Source organism: Macaca nemestrina, chromosome 5, assembly GCF_043159975.1.
Source record: "Macaca nemestrina isolate mMacNem1 chromosome 5, mMacNem.hap1, whole genome shotgun sequence".
NCBI lineage: Eukaryota > Metazoa > Chordata > Mammalia > Primates > Cercopithecidae > Macaca > Macaca nemestrina.
In genome coordinates this window covers 13,268,338-13,288,203 of record NC_092129.1, presented here as the reverse complement: position 1 = coordinate 13,288,203, position 19,866 = coordinate 13,268,338, and the positions used below count along the sequence as shown (strand labels likewise).

The window sequence follows — 19,866 nt, the reverse complement described above, 5'->3', positions numbered from 1 at the left end:
CCTACCCACTCCCCCAAGAAGAAAACCCAGATGACTGCACGTCGGAGGCTTAGCACTCAAGCCATATCATCTTGGATATGGCTTCATGTAGGAAAAGGAATGCCACTAACAGCAGAATGAATAGTAATCCAAAGTCATCCCAGTGGAGTTTGTTTTGTTTTAGTGTTTATGAATCTCAGGCAACATTCTGAAGCAGCTGGTAAAAGGTCCTGACATGAACATCCAGAACTGGCCAACCCACTGTGTTTTGCACTGTTTACATTCCTAAAGCCACCAGCTAGGTTTGATATAGCTAGCTGATCATGAGGCCCTGCTTAACGCACTACAGAGTCCAGTGACACTGACAAGCAGCAATACTTGTTTGCATCTGTACCTCGCTCCACCTGTGGTGGGAGAGGTCCTGTGCCTTTTAGGATCCTGAGCCAAGGTGAATGTCCCGCCTTACCTCTGACTTTGTCACGAGAGCCGTGTCACTCTCCCCTTCACTGCACTGAGCCTCTCACACTGATAACACCCAGCACATTTTTATCTTATCTTTCTCTCACATGTCCCATGTCTGTCTGGGGATGAGTCAGTACAACTACTCCGCTGTCTGATGGTGGTTTTAAAACTAGGAATGTCCTCAAAAGACCAAAACAAACAAGAGAAAAAGATCACACACACACAAAAAACCATGAATCCAACCTAAACACAAGTTCCGTGAACACAATATATGCCCTAAGGTGAACATGTGGTTCCCTCAATGGATCCTTTATTGTTGTGATCCTGAAAGGTGAGTATTCTTGCCTTGTACAGAAGGCTACAGAGCAACACAGATCTGTGGGAAGTCCAGCATACTCAAGGGGCTAGAGCTTTGTTATAGTTCAACAGATACCACCATATTTTCCCCCTTCTTGCCATGATTCTGAAGCCAAGATGCCTTAGATGTTAGATTTTTTATTCCCGTCACTAGAATAATTCCAGAGACTTAGCAAATGACTTAAAAAGAGTGGTTCTGAAACCTCAGCTTGTAGCAGAATCGCCTGGAGGGCTTGTTAAAGAGTTTCTGATTTAGTCTGTGTGGGGTAAGCCTGAGAATCTGCATTCCCAGAAAGTTCCTATGTGATATTGACACTGCTGGGCTAGGGACCACTTGGAGAACCATTACCTTCAAACATCAGGATATGGTGGAACCTTCTGGTATATTAGATTAGGTTGCACAAAAGAGGAATAGTAAGTTGATATGTCTCAGTTTTCAAGTCTTATGCAATGACTTAAAACAGCACCATCTCTTCTTAAAAATTCCTGAAAACTTCAAAATAAGTTAACTAGGGTCCAGTAGAGACTAGAAAAATGAGTAGGAGTTGGAAACGAAAGACATCACATGCACTTATATTAAAGAAGAGGAGACCCCAGTTAAACACAGTTTGTTAAGTGATAATAATGCTCTTGCCCTTAGAAGCCAACCTTACTCTTTAATCGCAACTTTATAGCACTCCTTGTCATGTGGAGCTTCCTATGGAGAAGAGGGCTGAAATGTGTCTAAAAGTCAATACTAAAATAGCTGATAACTTCCACAGCCAAAATCTAATTTCTCTAAGATAGAGGCATTCAATCCTGGCTATACATTATCACCACGTGAGAAGCTTAAAAAACACAGATGCCCAGGCCCTATACCTAGAGATTCTGACCTAACTGCCTTACGATGGTACCTAGGCACTGGTGGTTTTGAAAGCTCTTCACCTGAAGAGCATTCTAAAATGCAGCCAGGGTGAAAAACCACTGATGTAGGAGTAAGGTGACCGGTGGATGGGAAAAAGAAGGGGAATAAGCCCTCTTTAGACAATGTGTAGTAGATATAAAAGGAAAAGACAAGAATGGGACAGCAGCCAGGAGTGACCCGGATAAGTGAAACCGAGGTTACTCTGTTAGATTCTGCGAGGCTAATCTAGAGATCAACCCAATGTTGGCTGTCTCAGGTTTAAAAATCAGAAATGGCTAGATGATCAAGGAAGTACCTTCGTGTGCCAAAGACTTGATACCAGTCCAAAGAACATGCCAGGAAACCCTCTTAACAAGGTATACTATTATTACTATTTTTTTTTTAAGAAGAGATACTAAGAACTCGGGGCAAAGAACTTTTAACTTTTCAGAAATCATTTAAAGGTTCAACTTTGAAATCATATATCAAAAAAACAATAAAATTTCTCCCTCAGCAAAATTAACTGTTCTTTAAACAGGGAAGGAAGAGGGAAGAGATTAAAGAAGTAACTCTCAGAGCACTCAATAGCTGAAATCATCCTCCCAGTAACCACACTGACAAATGGGTTTTCAAAGCTGTAAAATCATGTGATGCAAATGATAAAACTAAGTTATTTTCTTCTCTTCCTCCTTGACCAGCACAGACACATGAGGTAACAGCTGAAAAAAATTTTTTAGAAAGCTTTATGATCCTGTGGGCAGAACAATGAACACAAAAGAAACTAGCTAGAAGAACTCAGTCAATGGAAAGAGCAGGGACTCTCCGGGCAGGCAACAAAGATGTCAGCTGAAAATCATCTCTGCTCACATCAACAGGGCAAACACTGGGCGCCCAGAGATAAAAATCCAGATGTATTTCCACTGCATTATAAGCTAAACAGACTCATTCTTTTAAATTTTTTTTTTTTTGGCTGATGAGAAAACTTAGATGTGCATAAAGCTGCATCTTAAAAACAAGAATTGTAATTTTTGATTGAAACATTCATCTGGTACACAATTTATTTTAAAGCTGACTTAGAAGACACAGTTTTCACTAGCAGCACCAGTTACCTTTCCTAATTTAACACATGGTACCTTGCTTATTGAGCACCAGTTGCTGATAAATTAACTGAAAGCATTCACTGATTTTATGAGATTATTGGAATAAACTTCTCAATAAGCCTCTTCCCAAGGAACACCTACTAAATGATGTCCACAGTTAAATGCTGAACTTGACCTTAACAAATGACATGAAGGATAAGTATGATAAAACCTAAAATATGGCCCAAATCTCTTAGTCTTTCAGTCTAAAATAAGGATCTTTCTTGGAAGGGGAGAAGACTAAATAGGACTGATTTAGATAATTCAGTTCAGCAGAGGACATGCGTGTATTTAAAAAGAAGGCCGTAAACTTATCCTTATTGGACAGGCTTGGAGAGAGAAGGGCTGATCGAGGCCACTAATTTGAAGAAACGCTATACTAGTTCACCTAGGAAATTATCTATCATGAGCTTAAGACTCCATGTGTTCTGAAGCAAACATGCTCACAACAGTATGAGCTCGAAGATTACTTTAAAATAATCAGGTCTATGACATTTTCATAAGTCAATTCCAGGCTTCTCAGGGTTACATAAATGATGCACCTCATCTAAGTGATATTATTTTAAAGAAATTTGAAAGAATGTTTGGGTTCAGAGCTTCAATTTTGACTTAAAATTATCTTGCCCAAAATGTTATTAGTCTGCAGGCCTCAATCTGCATGACAGGTATATTCATACACGGCACATTAATACTGTTAATGGAACTATACTGAAAGTGAATAAAGATTTGTTCCTTTTCATCCTACCAACTGAAGTTTTCTACTGCAAAAACAAAGACAACAAAAACCCGTACCCAATTCGGACTCAGACGCAAAAGTATGAAGGAAGAGATTAACAAGTCCTTGGTTTGGAAATAAACGTCGGCGGGAAGCCCTAGAACAGCTATGTGTAAGGTAAAAACTCTGGAAGACCCGTCGCAACGCTTTTAAATTAGTTTTTTGTTTTTTTTCCCAGTGATTTATCAACAGGAAAAGTTCGAATGAAGAGATCTAGGGAAAGTGTTTTACTCTATGAAACCATCACAAAGAAAATTAATCTACATCGAGGTTTTTTTTTTTTTTTTTTTTTTTAGGTATTAAGTAAAATAGGAAGAAAATGGAGGAAGGTGAGCAGGAGGATTTAAACATCACTCAGCCCAAGCTTAATATGAAATATGGAACCAAAGCAATTATGCAGCTAATTTATGATGAAAGAAATATCATTTTTAAAAATCAATGATTAGGACACTTCAGGAAAAGAGTAGTTTTGTGGTTGGAATTACCTGAATTAATGACTTAACTATCCACTTGATCTTTTTAACGTAGCAAAAAGAACGAACCAGTTTTCAAGGAGACAAGCTCAATTGTATATAATTTTATGCCCTCCTTACACTTCAGGCTTGTACCCAGAGTTGCCCCTTTAAAAGTCCACAGTGGCACTGCCACCTTCTATTGCAGCTGCCTCCAGCCGCACACTCCCCTGCATGCTGTTATACTCGGTTATCAGGTAGCACCACCATTCCGCCTGCTCGCGTTTATCACAGAGTTTCAGTCTATCCTCTGGACATTATCCAGACACCACTACTTACCTCTCTTTACTATGAAACTGAGAGTTCTGTAATTTTTTTCCAACATACACAAAATAATATGGGATAATCAGCATTCTGTTAGCTACATTTTATCTTACAGCACTGCCTTCCTGTAGCCAATTAAAACCACCATTTTAGGTCTTCTTCATACATATTCTTACCTTGAAGACAACAGCAGTAGGTTCTTCAGTAGAGATAAACACTAACCTGGCCAGCAACTCGCATTATGCAACATTTTACGTTTCTGTCTTGGCAGCCTGCCTTTAAACCTGTCAGTAACTGCACTGCAAAGAGATGACCACCTCACAAAATATTTTTAATATCTTTCATTATGATTTCTGATTTGGCACCAAAACTGCCAATAACTCCTTGTAAATGTGTTTTTTTCCTGAGATCTGCTTTTCTTGATGTTGCTGCCTGCATTCATCCACCTGTTTGAAGCCTATAAAAGCACAGATATCCTACTGTACCAACACAGAAATTTCTGCGATAAGGTCCCATCCCAAAAGATTTCTACTGACCATGCATCACTCTATTGTTCTAAATAATACACTGTGCATCTGACCCATAGTAAACCATGGTCACACCTGGCAGTGACCAAAGAGAAATGGAGAATCACCAAACCAACAGGTTTCTAACAGAATTCTCAAGCCATTCCTACTCTCCCATTAAAGACTCAGTCAGGTACGTGCTAATTCTTAAAAGTTACTTAGCTCATGCAAAAATCAATGGAAGGAGCCTAAATCACAGAGCTTAGTCCACTTCCCACCAGCACACAGAGAGGCGTTGTTACTCAGAGTGAGCACGACTCTGAAGATGAGCATTCAACACGGACTCAGAAGGATTAAGGTGAGGATTCCTGGGGATAGAGGTAAAGAATGTGGCATAGAGTAGAAACTTTTAAAATGGCACCTCTTTATTTATTTTTTATTTTATTTATTTATGAGATGGAGTCTTGTTCTGTCACCCAGACTAGAGTGCAGTGGCGCAATCTCAGCTCACTGCAAGCTCCGCCTCTCGGGTTCACGCCATTCTCCTGCCTCAGCCTCCTGAGTAGCTGGGACTACAGGCACCCACCACCACACCATGCCCGGCTAATTTTTTTTGTATTTTTAGTAGAGATGGGGTTTCACTGTGTTAGCCAGGATGGTCTTGATCTCCTGATCTCATGATCTGCCCGCCTTGGCCTCCCAAAGTGCTGGGATTACAGGCATGAGCCACCACGCCTGGCCAACAGCTCTTTAATTTCTTGCTGGACCCCACCCAAAGTCCCACCCACACTCCAGGAGACAGGAAAGTATACTAGAAAAGGCAAATGCTCCCAAGTCAGAGAGCCCTGGGTTTGGATCCCAAGTAAGTTACTTTCACCTCTCTGAACCATTTCCTTGTCTTTAAACTGGGGTTTACATTTAAATGCCTATCTTATAGGATCAATATTAAATGTAAAAAACTTAGTTGAGTAACGGGCACATAATAAGGGCTCAATAAATCACAGCTACTATGACTGTCATTGTTATTATAAATAGGCCAGAAATGTCTTGTGTAGACTCCTCTTTTTATTGTAAAAACCAAACTGTATCTCTAATATAACCCTGACACCCCTCCCCAAAAATACTATTTTAAAACATGAGAATAATCAGATACAATTCTGATTCTTAAATGTCTGAACATTTCAAGCCAAACCCTACTGGGTACCTACAAGATATCTACTGCTACTGCTGCTGCTTCTATGAGGACAACCACTCAACGTTCTATGCTTTAAGAGCTGGTTTTTCAGATGTAAATATAAACACAGGGGACACGAGCCTGAAGGACCAAGTGTGTGAGACGTTGCAAGGCTTGAACCAAGCATAGGACACACTGAGGGAACTCCAGAGAGATCTGGATTAGCCTTACCACCATCACTGATAGCAGTGAACGTGGTATGCCTCCAACTTCTCGAGCCCTGACAGGGCCAAAAGGAGGCTGCTTCTTCCACACTTGTCTTCCACTGAGGAGCCCTGGCTTTTCCCTCCCCTCCCCTCAAAGACTGACTCTTCTAGACCAAAGCCCTCAGCCAGACTTCATGGACTTACTGTAAACCTCAAGCCCACAATCAACAAGCACAGCCATACTGTCAGTTCACAAAACAGGCAGAGAAAAAGAAATTCAGTAAGGAAGGGGAATAGGGGGGAGGACACACCTTATTCAAAATTCGAAAGAGGGCCATGTTCTAGTAGCTCTAACTGGGAAATCAAGGAAAATTCATGCCTCCCTCTGTCCTCACTGCAGGATAAAAAAAAAAGAAGAAATGTAGATGACAAGAAAGTCGCCTATGAATGATTATTAACACTTTAATTTGAATCTAAATAAGGTCTTTTTATTCTTCTCCATCTGCAACTCTGCCATTCTCACTCTTCTATCCCTAGGCTCCTAGGTTACTTTCTTAGGACTGCCATAAAAAAAATTACCACGAATTTCAGGGCTTAAAACAACAAAAACTCACTCCCTCTCAGTTCTGGAGGCTAGAAGTCCAAAATCAAGGTGTTGGCAAAGCCATGCTCCCTGGGAAGGCACTAGGGGAGGATCTTTTCGTGCCCCTTCCAGCTTCTGGCGGCTCCTGGCAATCCTTGGTGTTCTTTGGCTTATAATTGCATCACTCTAATATTTGTCTCCAACTTTCCACGGCCTTATCTGGGTTTCTACGTATTTTCTCCTCTTCTTATACACACCAGTCACTGGATTTAGGACCCACCCTAAGCTGATATGACTTTGCTTTAATTTAACTAATTCAGGAAAGATCCTATTTCCCAATAAGGTCACCATTCTGAAGTTCCAGGAAGACATGAATTTTAGAGGAACTCTATTCAACCCACTCCAACTGCCATGTCAAAAATAAACCCCCACCACCAAAATATGGGGCATAGTGGTGGGAGGTGACAAATTATAGCATTATAGAATTACAAAAAGTTCAAAGTTCTAGTAGTCTGTAGCTCCATGACTATTCACTTTTGAACTGGAAATAATGTTGTTCTTACTTTTTACCTTACTTTTCTCTCTTACCTGAGAGAAATGTAAACACATACATTTCTCTCACCCATGAACAACTGTGAAGCCTTGGAAAATATCAAAAGTCCCAATCAAAATAGCACTAAAACACAGAACATCCCACCGATCCAGACACTTGACTACTCTGTAAAAATCTGGTCTTAGGTATAAACGAATATGTAGTATCAGGAATTGAGTAGCAAAAAGAGGAAAGGCAGGGGAGGATATTTTTTCCAGTTAAAAGTACTCTCATTTAATGATCTAGGAGTGGGAAGTAAATCATAGGTCTTAGAAGACCAAGGTTTCCTTTAAAACACTTGCTTTAAGTTTTTAATCTCCACACTCCCTCTCCTAAATGTTCCTTTTCTAATGATGACAATAAACTTACATGGAATCACTATATATCAGAGTTCTTTAAAAAATAATCAAGGTATTATTTTAGCTGTGTGGAGAAAAAAATAATTGAGATCAGCTTAAAGACTTGTGTACTCCCTCTGCTGGCTCTGAATTTAAAGTAAATCCTCAATACCTTCAAGGGCTAACTTAATTAACTTCACTAAACATCTAAAATACAAGGAAGGCTGGTTGCAGGGGCTCACGTTTATAATCCCAGCACTTTGGGAGGCCAACGTAAGAGGACCGCTTGAGCCCAGGAGTTTGAGACCAACCTGGCAACAAAGTGAGACTTCATATCTCTATAAAAAAAGCATAAAATTAGCTGGGTGTCGTGGCGCTCATTAGTAGTCCCAGCTACTAGGGCAGCTGAGGCAGGAGGATCATAGCTCTCCACAGAGAGACAGGAGTTTGAAGCTGTGGAGAGCTATGATTGTGCCACCGCACTCCAGCCTAGGTGACAGAGCAAGGCCTTGTCTCAAATAAAAAATTAAAAATAAAAATACACAAGGGAGCCAGGCGCGGTGGCTCATGCCTGTAATCCCAGCACTTTGGGAGGCCGAGAGGTCGGATCATGAGGTCAGGAGATTGAGACCATCCTGGCTAACATGGTGAAACCCTGTCTCTACTAAAAATACAAAAAATTAGCTGGGTGTGTGGCGGGCACCTGTAGTCCCAGCTACTCGGGAGGCTGAGGCAGGAGAATGGCATGAACCTGGGAGGCGGAGCTTGCAGTGAGCCGAGATGGCACCACTGCACTCCAGCCTGGGCGACAGAGCCAGACTCCATCTCAAAAAAAAGAAAAAAAAAAAAACACACACACACACACAAACAAGGGAAAATATGATGTGGATTCTTCCACCCCACCCCACCCCCCAGTGGTTTTCAAATTCTCAAACACGTACTGAAAACTACCAAACACATCTCTGTTGGGTTTACTACAGGTTCACTCCAGAAGGAAGCTGATGTATGCTGTCTGTCTGTCTGTTTGTTTGTGGGAGAGTTTACTTTCTGCTGCAGCCTTGCCCCCTACACATGGGCCACATGCTTTCCTTACTCTGTGCTCACCTCTCCACTGCAGTCCTAGGACACATCTGGACACCAAGGTGTGGTGAGCCTCCAGAAGAGAACCTGGCCTCCTCACCCTAGGCAATGACACAGGAGTAGCAGAATTACTAGAAGAACCACAGCCCAGTAGAGAAGTTATCCTCTTCGCTTATGATGTTATTCCATAGTAGTAACTGAGGCACTGCAGAGAAGAAGTTTCAAGATTAAAACCTCAAAAAATCAGGAGTGAAAAGCGGAACAAGCGAACTATAGAAAAGCCTGGCTTGAAACACACTCCAATCATATATTTCCGTTTTACCAAGAGTGATACGTGACAGTACTCTATGGATGCCAGCTACGTAGTTCTTTTTCCTTTAGGGGAGACTAAGATACTGGGAAATGAACGTTGTTTGGTCAAGAATAAAATGGTGAAAGATACTGGGTCTGTCCGGGCAATGATGCAGTCAGAACTGGGGTGTTCGATCATCATCACTAGCCTAACCACATATTCAGAGCTCTAACTCGGAAGAACTGCAGACTGGTCCTTGAAATAGTTCATCTCAAAGACTGCCTGCTATCTCCTCTCCTTTCATACATGACTTCTATATCCCAATCCATGGATAGAAAACTTGAAGTACATTTGGGACTTCTGCCCCAAAATGCAGAACATTACAAACAACTAAGGTTTTACATAACAGCTTTGTTCCTAAAAGTGGGTAAAATAAACTTGAGGAAAAACAATTCTATGGTGACTTTCTGGACCGTGCATGTTAATAATGCAAATAGCGAGGTTACATACAGAAGGCAAACTTCATTTCCTTTTTCTCTTAATGCAAGGTCATCCCAAGATCACTCTTCCTTCAGTTTCTGTGGTAGGTACCGATGGACAGTTACAGAGTTTTCAGGGACTTAGGCATTGGGTAACAAGGCGCTGCAAGAAACCCCAGATAGCACAGCATCATCTCACATTTACACCACATCACATCAACATCGATGCTAGGAGGTCTAAGGCTGATGCCACCTTCAGAGCTGCAAGTATCCAAAAGACTCCACTCATGACACCAGCTCACTCGTGAGTCAAATCAGCCCCTCTCAAAGTCACAGCCCCAGAACTAAGGCTATTCATATGGGTTGATTATACGATCCAAAAAGCAGCTCCAGATATTAGAAACACTTATTTATCTGGCAGATACATTCCCTAATTTCAAGACCCTTACAACGTGCTTAAAAATATTCAAGAGTCACAGGAAAATGACAAAATAAACAGGTAGCAGCCATGAGGTGGGCAGGGTGAGGTGGCGTTGAGAGAAAAGGCATTTAACATAGTAAGCTGAGAGTGCTGATGGTGAACACAAAAAGAGAAACACAGTGATTCCAGTGCGAGCCAGCCTAGAAGAGGGGAGAAGCAGCAGAAGACAGCAAGTGAAGTATCAGCTTGCAGAACTTGAGGCAAACAGCACTAAGATGAACAGCTGTGAAACCACAATGGTAGGCAGCAGACACTACAGTACAGTGGTACAAACACACACTTTAAAAAAAAAAGAGAGAGAGGGTCTCACTCTGTCACCCACGCTGGAGTGGAGTGGTACAGTCATGCTCACCGCAATCTCAAGCTCCTGGGATTAAGGGATCCTCCTGCCTCAGCCTCTCAAGTAGCTGGGACTACAGGCATGCACCACCACAACAGACCTAACTTTTTTTTTTTTTTGGAGACAGAAGTTCGCTCTTGTTGCCCAGGCTGGAGTACAACAGCACAATCTTGGCTCACTGTAACCTCCACCTCCTGGGTTCAAGCAATTCTCCTGCCTCAGCCTCCCGAGTAGCTGAGATTACAGGCATGCACTACCATGCCCAGCTAATTTTTTGTATTTTTAGTAGAAACAGGGTTTCACCATGTTGGTAAGGCTGCTCTCAAACTCCTGACCTCAGGTGATCCACCCGCCTGGGCCTCCCAAAGTGCTGGGTTTATAGGTGTGAGCCACCGCACCTGCCCTATTTTTTTTTTTTCTTCCCTGGTAGAGACAAGGTCTAACTTTGTTGTCCAGGCTGGGTCTCAAACTCCTGGCCTCAGGCAATCCTCCTGCCTTGGCCTCCCAAAGTGTTAAAATTATAGGCATGAACCACTGCACCGACTGGACACACCGTTACTCCACCCCTACTAGCTGTGGAACCCTGAACCCAGTCACTCACATATTCCTAGCATGTTTCTCACCTGCAAAATCAGGTAGTTAGATGATCTTTAAGATCTCTTTTAATTCTGAGTTTTAGGCAACAAGTAATACAGATGAGTCAGTGGCATCAAGGCTCCACATCCACTCCAGAGGAAGGCCAAATCTACATCAGGCCCTGGGAGACAGAACTGAGGATCCCAGATCAGTCCAGGGCCAAAACATGCTCTATCTAATCCAGGTGGAGCTTGGAAAACCAAAGCTTCTCCCAAGCAGACCCAATCCACAGGAACCATGGTACAGTGGCTGTGCATCTCCAAAGCAAGCTCAAAATGATCTGCAGAGAGTTAAAGGCCAGCTCCAAGCCATGTTGGACATCAAATTTGCCATTTGCCAGCCACTTCTTAGCAGAGTTGGAGTACTAGAGAAAGCAGAAATACAGATGTATAAAAAAAAAAGGCAACGGGAATAGGCAGCAATGACAAGTTCACAAAGCACAGATATGCTATAGCTTATTTTCTGTCTCCTCCATCAGAATATGAACTCCTGTGAGCGAACTGGAACTTTATCTGCCTTGTGCTACCACTACATCCCTAGGTCCTGGCAGAATGCTCTGCAGGCAGCATGCCTTTGATAAACATTTGTTGAATACATGAAATGAGATGTGATGCAAATGAGTAAAAAGGGTTTTCTCTTTCCAATCTTTCATTCACTTACTGTATACCAGCTGTAACATCCACTGATATCAACTCATCTTTGCATTTACGATCCACAGCTCCTTTTATAGCACCAAAAAGGTAAAGTGGCTTTTCAGGACCCCTCAACTTGTGATGCAGGAAAAGAAGAAAAATGAGGAGTTGAGAACAGGGTCAAGTCTGTCCCCACAGGCAAAATAAGTGGGTATACAAACAAAATAAATTCCATATTTTCTCCAGCCCTGGGAATCTGGAATCTGGAATCTGGAATCTGATGCACCTGCCAGAATGCACAGGCCTAAACAGTCTTTTAAAAAAAAAAAAAATTAAGACGGGGTTTTGCTATGTGCCCAGGCTGGTCTTGAACTCCTGGGCTCAAGCCTAAACAGCCTTATCTTTGCATTTTCACGAAGATCTCTGAATGGATGGTAAACTTTTGCCAGACCAAATTAAATGACTTATTAGTGAGACAAGGCCTCTTCGTTAATTTTCCAAATAAAAATATCTTGCAGTTTTTAAGTAAGATTCACAAGCAGAGTACTAAAAAGTTTAACTACAAGATGTTCTTGTATGGTGTCATTTTCTTAAAATAGAACCCTCCTAAAATCTCCCAAAAATAAGTCTGCTGTAGTTTCATTTCATTTTCTAAGAAGGAGATAAACACATCAAAACACACACTTAGCTTCTTTTTTAAAGAGTCTCTGTTATATGGGACTCACAGATCAAAGTCTAAAAGGGCCAATTTCTTCACTTCAGAGGTCAATGACACAGCTTTGAAAAAGAGGAAAAACAGTCCCTCTAGTGTACTGGGGCTGTAGAAAGAGGAAGTATATTAGTTGAGAATCACTGACGAAGACACTATTGCCAAAGGAAATTACAAAACAACATATTGGCAACACGGGCCAAGCAGACAGATTCTTCACACACCATCATAACTGGCCTTTTGGTGAGTTACTCCAAAAGGTGACTGAGGTCAAAATTATGAGCCAATGTGGAATTGTTATGACTTAGTCATTTTCAAATTAAAAAAAAATTTAAACAGAGTTGCAGTTAAAATAACATTTTTCCTAATACAGTGTGTTGAAAAGGAACTGGATGTATTAATCTAAAGAACAGAAACAGTGAGGACATAAATAAGCATTATGTGACAGGACAGCCCTCATCTTTTTATCTTGGCAAGAAGCCTTCACAATACACATTCTTACATGAAAGAAGACTCGGACTCTTGAAGAACTATCCTCTGCAGCAGCAGCAGCAGAAATGTTAACACAGTATTCCCCACATTGGTGAAATTATGGGAACCACTACAGAAACTCAAGTCTGCCTAATTTGATTACATCCTGACCCATGGGAAAAGCAGATGTGCGGTGTGTATAACAAAATAAGTGATAGATGGGCCTTACCAGGTAAGCCCTGGAGTCCTTAGAGATCTCCCCAAGACAAGAGGAACTGAGAGAATTCACTTGTTCAATTATGGGTGCAGTGCAAGCTTAATCTGAATTAAAGGAAATGTAACCTTTTCCCCTCTTAACCACATCTGATTATTCATTTCTACTTTAATGCCCGAGGTAAGGGAACCTGTGAGATAGCCATCATCCTTCTCCCTGACACAGTATCTGACAAATGTAAGTAAACCAAGGGCTTCCTCTTTTTGTTAAAATGCTATCCTTCTCACCTCTCTTATCACTTCATAGTTCCTAAGTACCCCTACTGACAGGCACTGGACAGCTACGCAAACATGATACACTCACTCAGCCTCAATCTACATTTGCGCATCCTTTTGATGCTGAAATAATAAGCAAGATGTTTTTAGACTGAGAGGCAAATATGCCTTTCAGGAAAGCAACCTCTACTTATGTAAGACTATCCATTACCTAGTAAATGACCTTTAAAAAAAGATCAATTTAAAGAAGAAAATGGAGAACAAAAACCTCTAGAACTGTGGCTACTAATTACCTCTCTACTAACTAGCTGTGTGATCTTAAGAAAGTCATTAGCTTTTCCAAAAATCAGGTTCTTCACCAGTAAAATAAGAGGGATGAACTAGATCAGGAAACTTCATCCTAACTATACGTTAGAATCACCTAAGAAACTTAAAAAAAAAAAAACCCACAAAACACAAAACCTTCAATGCTAAGCCACACACAACCCAAATTAAATCAAATTCTCTAGGTATTTGTATTTTTCAGAAAAGTTCCCAGGTAATTCAAACATGCAACCAGGGCTGAGAACCACTGGTTTAGATTCTGATCTCCAAGCCCTCTTTTTCTAATTCTTTCATGTTATGATGTTAGGGTGACAATTTTGGTTACAAGGTCTCATAATGCAATGGCCCAAATAGCCTCAAAAGAAGACCTGCGTGCCCTTTATGCACATATGACTAGGAGATATTAATCTGAATTCTACACATTTTTGGAAGTTAAAAATCCTCTTACATTACTCAGAATGAAAATAGTGTGGTTTAAATGCACATGCATGCTTCCAAAATGACTAATCACGACAAGAATCAACTCCTAAACTTGGACACATGGAAATGGGTCACAATTAGCTCCTGACCTCTCTCCCTTTTCCCTCTTCTTCCACTAAACCACAAGTACAAAAAAAAAAGGTTGCCTATTAGTCATAATCAGAATATGAAACCAGCCCCAGTTTCAAAGGGCCTTCTCCATCATCAAAGATTTGAAAGTTCCTGCATGGCTGCATCTTTTGAAGATCTTATAAAAACTCTAACAAAATTATATCCCTTTAGCCGTCAAGGATTAGTTGCCATGTGACACTCAGAAATGCATTGGTAAAAAATTTTAAGGTAAAAAGAATCATAAAATGTGTGCCCTGTATTAAGCATATTAAGCCTTGAAAATTTCAATTTACAGTATTTTTAAGATTTTAGTTGAAGAAAAATGAGACAGCAGAGAAGGGTAAAAGAAACCATGAGGCAAAAAAATGGTTATGACATAAAATCATAAAGTTTATGACTAGGGAAGGAGGAAGCAACAAACTATATGAAAATGTAACTAGCCCAATCTCAATTCATGCCTACTTTTGGTAATACCATTTTCTCATGTAAATCTTCCCCCCCAAAATAAAATTCATTAAACTTATTATCTTTAACTATAAACACAATAACAAGAAATATGATTTATGAAATTAAATTTTTGTAACCTTAAAAATCACAGGAAAGGTGAAAACCTCTTCCTACATTAACTTTTTAACTAAGTTAAAAGTTAACTAACTTTTCACTAACATATTCTCCTCACCAAATTCAAACATGCAAGACTGAATTTCAAGTGAGAGAAATCTGAAAAGTATTTCGAACCCCCAAATCCATGTTCTCAGATCCTGTCTGCTAACCCCTTCCTGATACTATACAGTGAGATTAACCATTCCCATCCACTTGGAAACCCAGTTTTAAAAGATGTCACACTAGTGCTCTTTTCAAATGGAATTGTCTTTCATCCTTTCTGTAAAGAACTCTCATATCATACAACTGGCATTCTTTTATAAAGCAATTAAATTAGACCAAATATAAGACTCATAATGTTAGCATTTGTTAAAAGAAATGAGACAGATTTGTGGATTAATATCAAAGCACATGTGTTTTACTTTTGAAGTATCTAATACAAAGCCTCTCTGATACAAGCCGTATTTAACTTTGGACGAGTTTTCTAGAGGCAAAATAAAACATTCTCTACATTAGGTTCTTTAGCTTTTTCATATACAGGCTCGTCTCCAGTGCTTCCATTGAATTCTCCACTAAGATTAAACTGTTCTTATTTTTATATCTCCTGAAACCCAGGAAAACAAGAAGAAAGGGAAGGAGGAAGCAACTACTTTCACATTTTAAAAAAAAAAAAAAATCTAAGCTAAATTGCAAATAGGAGCAGCTGATAAGAGATGTGTATCTCCAATTGCACAGGACTCTTTGGCCTGGTACTGACACATTACTGTCTTGGGGAAAGGGGCCAGGGAGGTGCCTAGGAAGAGCAAAGCAACTGGATATCAGCAGCCCAACAGGGGCAGAGGAGTTAATCTCTTTGGATACCCAACAGCAGGAAGTCATTACATCATAGGCCTTTCCACATCTCTCTCCCTACCACGTGTCCCGTGCCCCAAGAGGATGATAAGGAACGGTAGAGAGTCTCTCTTCGGGTTCATTTACAGGTAGAAGCCATTACGGCCCGGCCAAGCCCCCAAACCTCCTCCCAATCGCCAGAGAGAATGAAGCGCAGGTCCCCACACCAGAGCCCTTCCCTCAAACGGTGCCAGAGTCCAGGCCTCGGCGGAAGCAGATGGTGCAGCCAGTCTGGATTGAGGTGGCCAGATCGGCCGGTTCGAGGCCCCAGAACATTTCAGAAGCAGCTAGTAAGAAGCAGATTTACTGGAGCGACATCTCTGAGAAGGAAAGGTATCAATACAGGCAAGGAAAGGAAGCCGTCCAGGAAGAGGTTTGCAACCACTACTTTTTCTAATGGGATCGATGTGCCTGTAGGAGTTAACACCCACAAGCTGAAACTTGGACCCGAAGGTTCTCATTCAGCTAGTGACGACACAACATGCTCCTGCGACAGACTGGAAACCACACATCCAACCCCTCCTCTGGACACTGCGTCCCAAACACCCCCCCACACACACCTCTCACTCCACCTACAGCGCCCGCATCAGACCCCCACTACGGTAAACTCTACTCCAAAGTTGGCTGCAGACCTACCTTCTCGGCGCTGTCCTGAGAATCCAGCAAATGTACTCCTGTCCGTTCGCCCTTCCCTCGCCGGCGTCCCCTGCCCCCTCTCCTCACCTGGCCATGCCCTAGGCCTCTGGGAGCCTCCTTCCCCCCTCCGGGCCGTCCCCAGGTGCCCCTACTACAGGAGTCAAAGAGAACACCCCAAGCCTCACAGTGAAGGCTCCCCCTGCCAACCCCTTGCCCTGGAGCCCGCAGGCGCGCTCCGACGAATCCGAGGGCGCGTCTCGCGCTGCGCAGGAGGCCCGGCGGGTCCTGCCGCCAGCCCGGGGTGGGTACGCACCTTCCAGCCGGCAGAGCTGTTGCTGTCGCCCTTATCCTTGAAGTAGGGCACGCAACGCACCATCCACTCGTAGATCTGGGACAGAGTGAGCCGTTTGTCCGGGGAGCTTTCGATGGCGCGGGTGATCAGGTCCGCGTAGGACAGGTTTCCCCAGGCGTTCCGCCGCGACGAGCATTTCCTCGGCTGCCCGGAGCCCCCAGCCGCCCCCGGCTGCGGCGGTGGCAGCGGCTGCTGAGGCTGCAGCAGCGCCTGTGTACCCCCGCTCAGAGCGCCCGCCGCGGTGGCTGGCCCAGACCCGGGGTCTTGCCCTCCGGGTGCCAGCACCCGGGCCGAGTCCTCAAGGAGCAGCCCGGAGCCCAGCGTGCCGCTCCCGCCGCCGCCGATCGCCATGGCCGAGCCGGCCCGTCCCCCGCCGTCCTCGTCGTCTTCATCGTCCTCCTCCTCGGGGATCATGGAGTCGGCGGCCGTCTCCCCCGAGGGCTTAGCAGGGCTCGCTTGGAGCTCCGGCCTTTGCAGGGGCCACGTACAGGAGCGCGGACGGCTCTGGGGCTCGAACTCCGGGTCCAGCTCCACTTCCAGCGGAGAGAGCGGGGCCGGGGAGGCCGGTGCCTCTGCCATCTTCGCCGCCCGCCCGCGGCTGGGGCTCTCGCGCTCTCCTCTCGCGCCGGGGCGGGGTGCGGCGGGGGAGGGACGTGGGCGCCGCGAAGGCTCCGGCTCCCGGGCGCCGCCGCCGCCGCCTGGGGAAGCACCAGAGGAGAGAGAAGGAGAGTTGGTTATCCCGGGCCGGAGCGCAGTCCTCGGCGAGTCCTCGCCCGCCGCCACTACCTCCCAGCCTTGCCGCGCCCGCCTCCCAGGAACAGGCGGACCTGGAGACGTGCGGCCAGCGAACCTGGCGCAGCAGACACCGCCCCCTGGCCAGGCCGCGGGGGAGCCGCGAGCGAATCGACGGCCTCGCGCGGGGCAGCCCCCTCCCCCCGCCGCCCAGCCGCAGGTCCCTCCCGGGCTAGGCGGCGGGGCGGGGAGAAGGGGGAGGGGCGCCCGGGGGAGGGGCGGCCGCGCCTTTAAAGCGGGCAGCGGCCGGAGCTGGCGCAGCCGAGGGGTGGTCAGAGCCCGAGCTCGGGCGTGCGTGCGTTTGTTTATGTTTCGCTCGGGCCCGCTCTAGTGCCTCCCGCGGCGCCGCCGCTCAAGTCTGTGCTGTCTTCGGCTCTTCTCCCCTTTCCCGGCCCAGCCGCCTCCGCGACCCCCAGTCACCCCTAACCCGGTCGAATGGCCCGAGCCCGGGGACTGCGCGGGCAGCTCCCTCTCCTCTCTTCGTCCGCGGGCCGGAGGGCGAACGGGGGTCTGGCCGCAGATGGGCCCTTGTCACTTCCAAAAAATAAAGGAAACACGGAAAGAAGGGGAAGGAGCAGCCCGGCGGGCGTTCGCAGAGGGTCGAGCCCGGCAGGGACGGCCACTTCGGGATTTTGTGTGGTTTGCATTCTCGCGGACGTCGTCCCCTCCGCCCCCTTCCCAGTCGGGATCCGGGGGAGGGAGCGAGTCGGAACATAAATCTTCCAACAGGTCGGGAAGCGCCAAGTCTCCCGGGCTGCTAGAAAACCCGGACCAGCATGTTCATCACCTCCTTGCTCCCGCTGCTGCCATCTTGACAGTTTCCCCCTTCCCTTGAGTCCTTTAAAAACACTAGCGGGCGAGAAGGGGGGCGCGCACACCGCGGCTCGGGGAGGGGAAAGGGAAGCGCCCGGCCCAGCTCGGAAGCAGATCCGGAGTCACCGGGAAGGCGGCCGCCCGCTGCACGGCTCCGGCGCCTACCTCGCTTCCTTCCCTTCAGGGACGCGGCGGGACGACGCACGATCCCGCGCGGGCCCGGGGCACGGCGAGGAGGGGGCGCGCAACCTCGGCGAAGGAGGAGCGCTCGGGCCGTCGCCGCAGCCCGCCCGAGGAACCGCCTGTCAGCTCGCGCGCCGCCGCCTTCCACATTCCTCCTCCTCCCTTCCACGAGCAGGGCGGCCGCAGCAGCAGCACAAAGTTATAGACACACGCAGGGGGCCTCAACCTAAGCTGACGGCGGGCGGGCGGGCGGGTCCCCGCCCAGGGGGAGGGCTGGGCGGCGGGCTGGGCGCGCGGCGGGCGTGCGTGTGTGAGTGCGCGTGTGTGAGCTCGCGCGCGCCTGCGCGGGCCAGCTCCGCGGGGCTGCGGGCGTGGGTGTCCGGGCGCGCGCCGTAAGCCGGGATTCGGCGGGCTCCCGCTGCTGTCCCCGCTGGGCTCCTCCTCCCTCCCGAGAGCCCCAACGACAACAAAGCGCGGCGTTGGCCCGGGAGAGGAGGGAGAGGAAAGAGAAGCGGGAGCTGCAGGAGCGACAGCCCCCGACGCTCCAAGGAGCGCAGCGGCGTGGCCTCCCCGACTCCGGGCAGGGCGCCTGGTACCAGGGTCCCCGACCTGCGCGTCCGCCCGCCGGGCTCTGGGCCAGCTCCGGTGTCCGGTTCCCTGTTAGAACCCGACACTAGGTAACACCCGAGGTGAGATGCTGGGCGTGGATGGCAAGGTTTACCGCGGCGTGGAAATACTGAACGGCGAAGATGTTGGCGCCTGCACAACTTCGATAAGCTGATGCTCACAGATTCGATCAGGCACCAAAAGGTTTGCACTGAATCTCTCGCCTCGGACGGTGGACCACAGTCGTGTTTCACTTTTCATGTGTTTCATGGCAAACGGGGGAGAGGTGTAACTAACTCCGAAGAAATGCAAATTTACCCCTGTCCTACATTCAAGAGCAGATTCCGAACAATTGAGAAGGGGAAATAATTTTAATCTAATTTGTAAATGACGACAAAACCGCTACGTGTGCATTTTTGACTTTTAAAAAAATACGTATCCTTTAGGTTAAACAAAAAACATCTGCACAAGTCCTTTTTCTACGATCCGTGCCCCAAATCGTTTATTTGTACTCTACGAATGCACTACACGCGACATGCACACCAAAAGTCTAGACACTAGTTCATAAATATCTTTTTTTAAAAAATCCTTGTAAGTCACCAGAGATAGCTCAGAGTCTAGAAGCGGGCTCCTCAACGACCCCATACACAAAAAGGTCCAGCCCAGCGTACACAGGAGCCAGCCCGCCCCGCCGCC

At 45.6% G+C, this 19,866-nt stretch overlaps 1 protein-coding gene across 2 annotated transcripts in view; it reads right to left on the bottom strand.

Moving 5' to 3' along the window:
• The window catches only part of LOC105492041 (forkhead box O3), a 126,408-nt gene extending 107,664 nt beyond the window's left edge, over positions 1 to 18,744 (bottom strand). Inside the window, exons 1-2 of one of the 2 annotated variants that reach the window (XM_011758879.3) lie at positions 18,547 to 18,744; positions 16,738 to 17,474 (exon numbers count right to left, since the gene is read on the bottom strand). In XM_011758879.3, coding sequence (XP_011757181.1) covers positions 16,738 to 17,355 — 618 coding nt within the window. In that variant the 5' untranslated portion in view covers positions 17,356 to 17,474; positions 18,547 to 18,744. Of the gene's footprint in view, positions 1 to 16,424; positions 17,672 to 18,546 lie in introns of those variants that run through there. The other variant, XM_071096268.1, reaches the window with a different exon arrangement.
• Between the last annotated feature and the right edge of the window lie 1,122 nt (positions 18,745 to 19,866).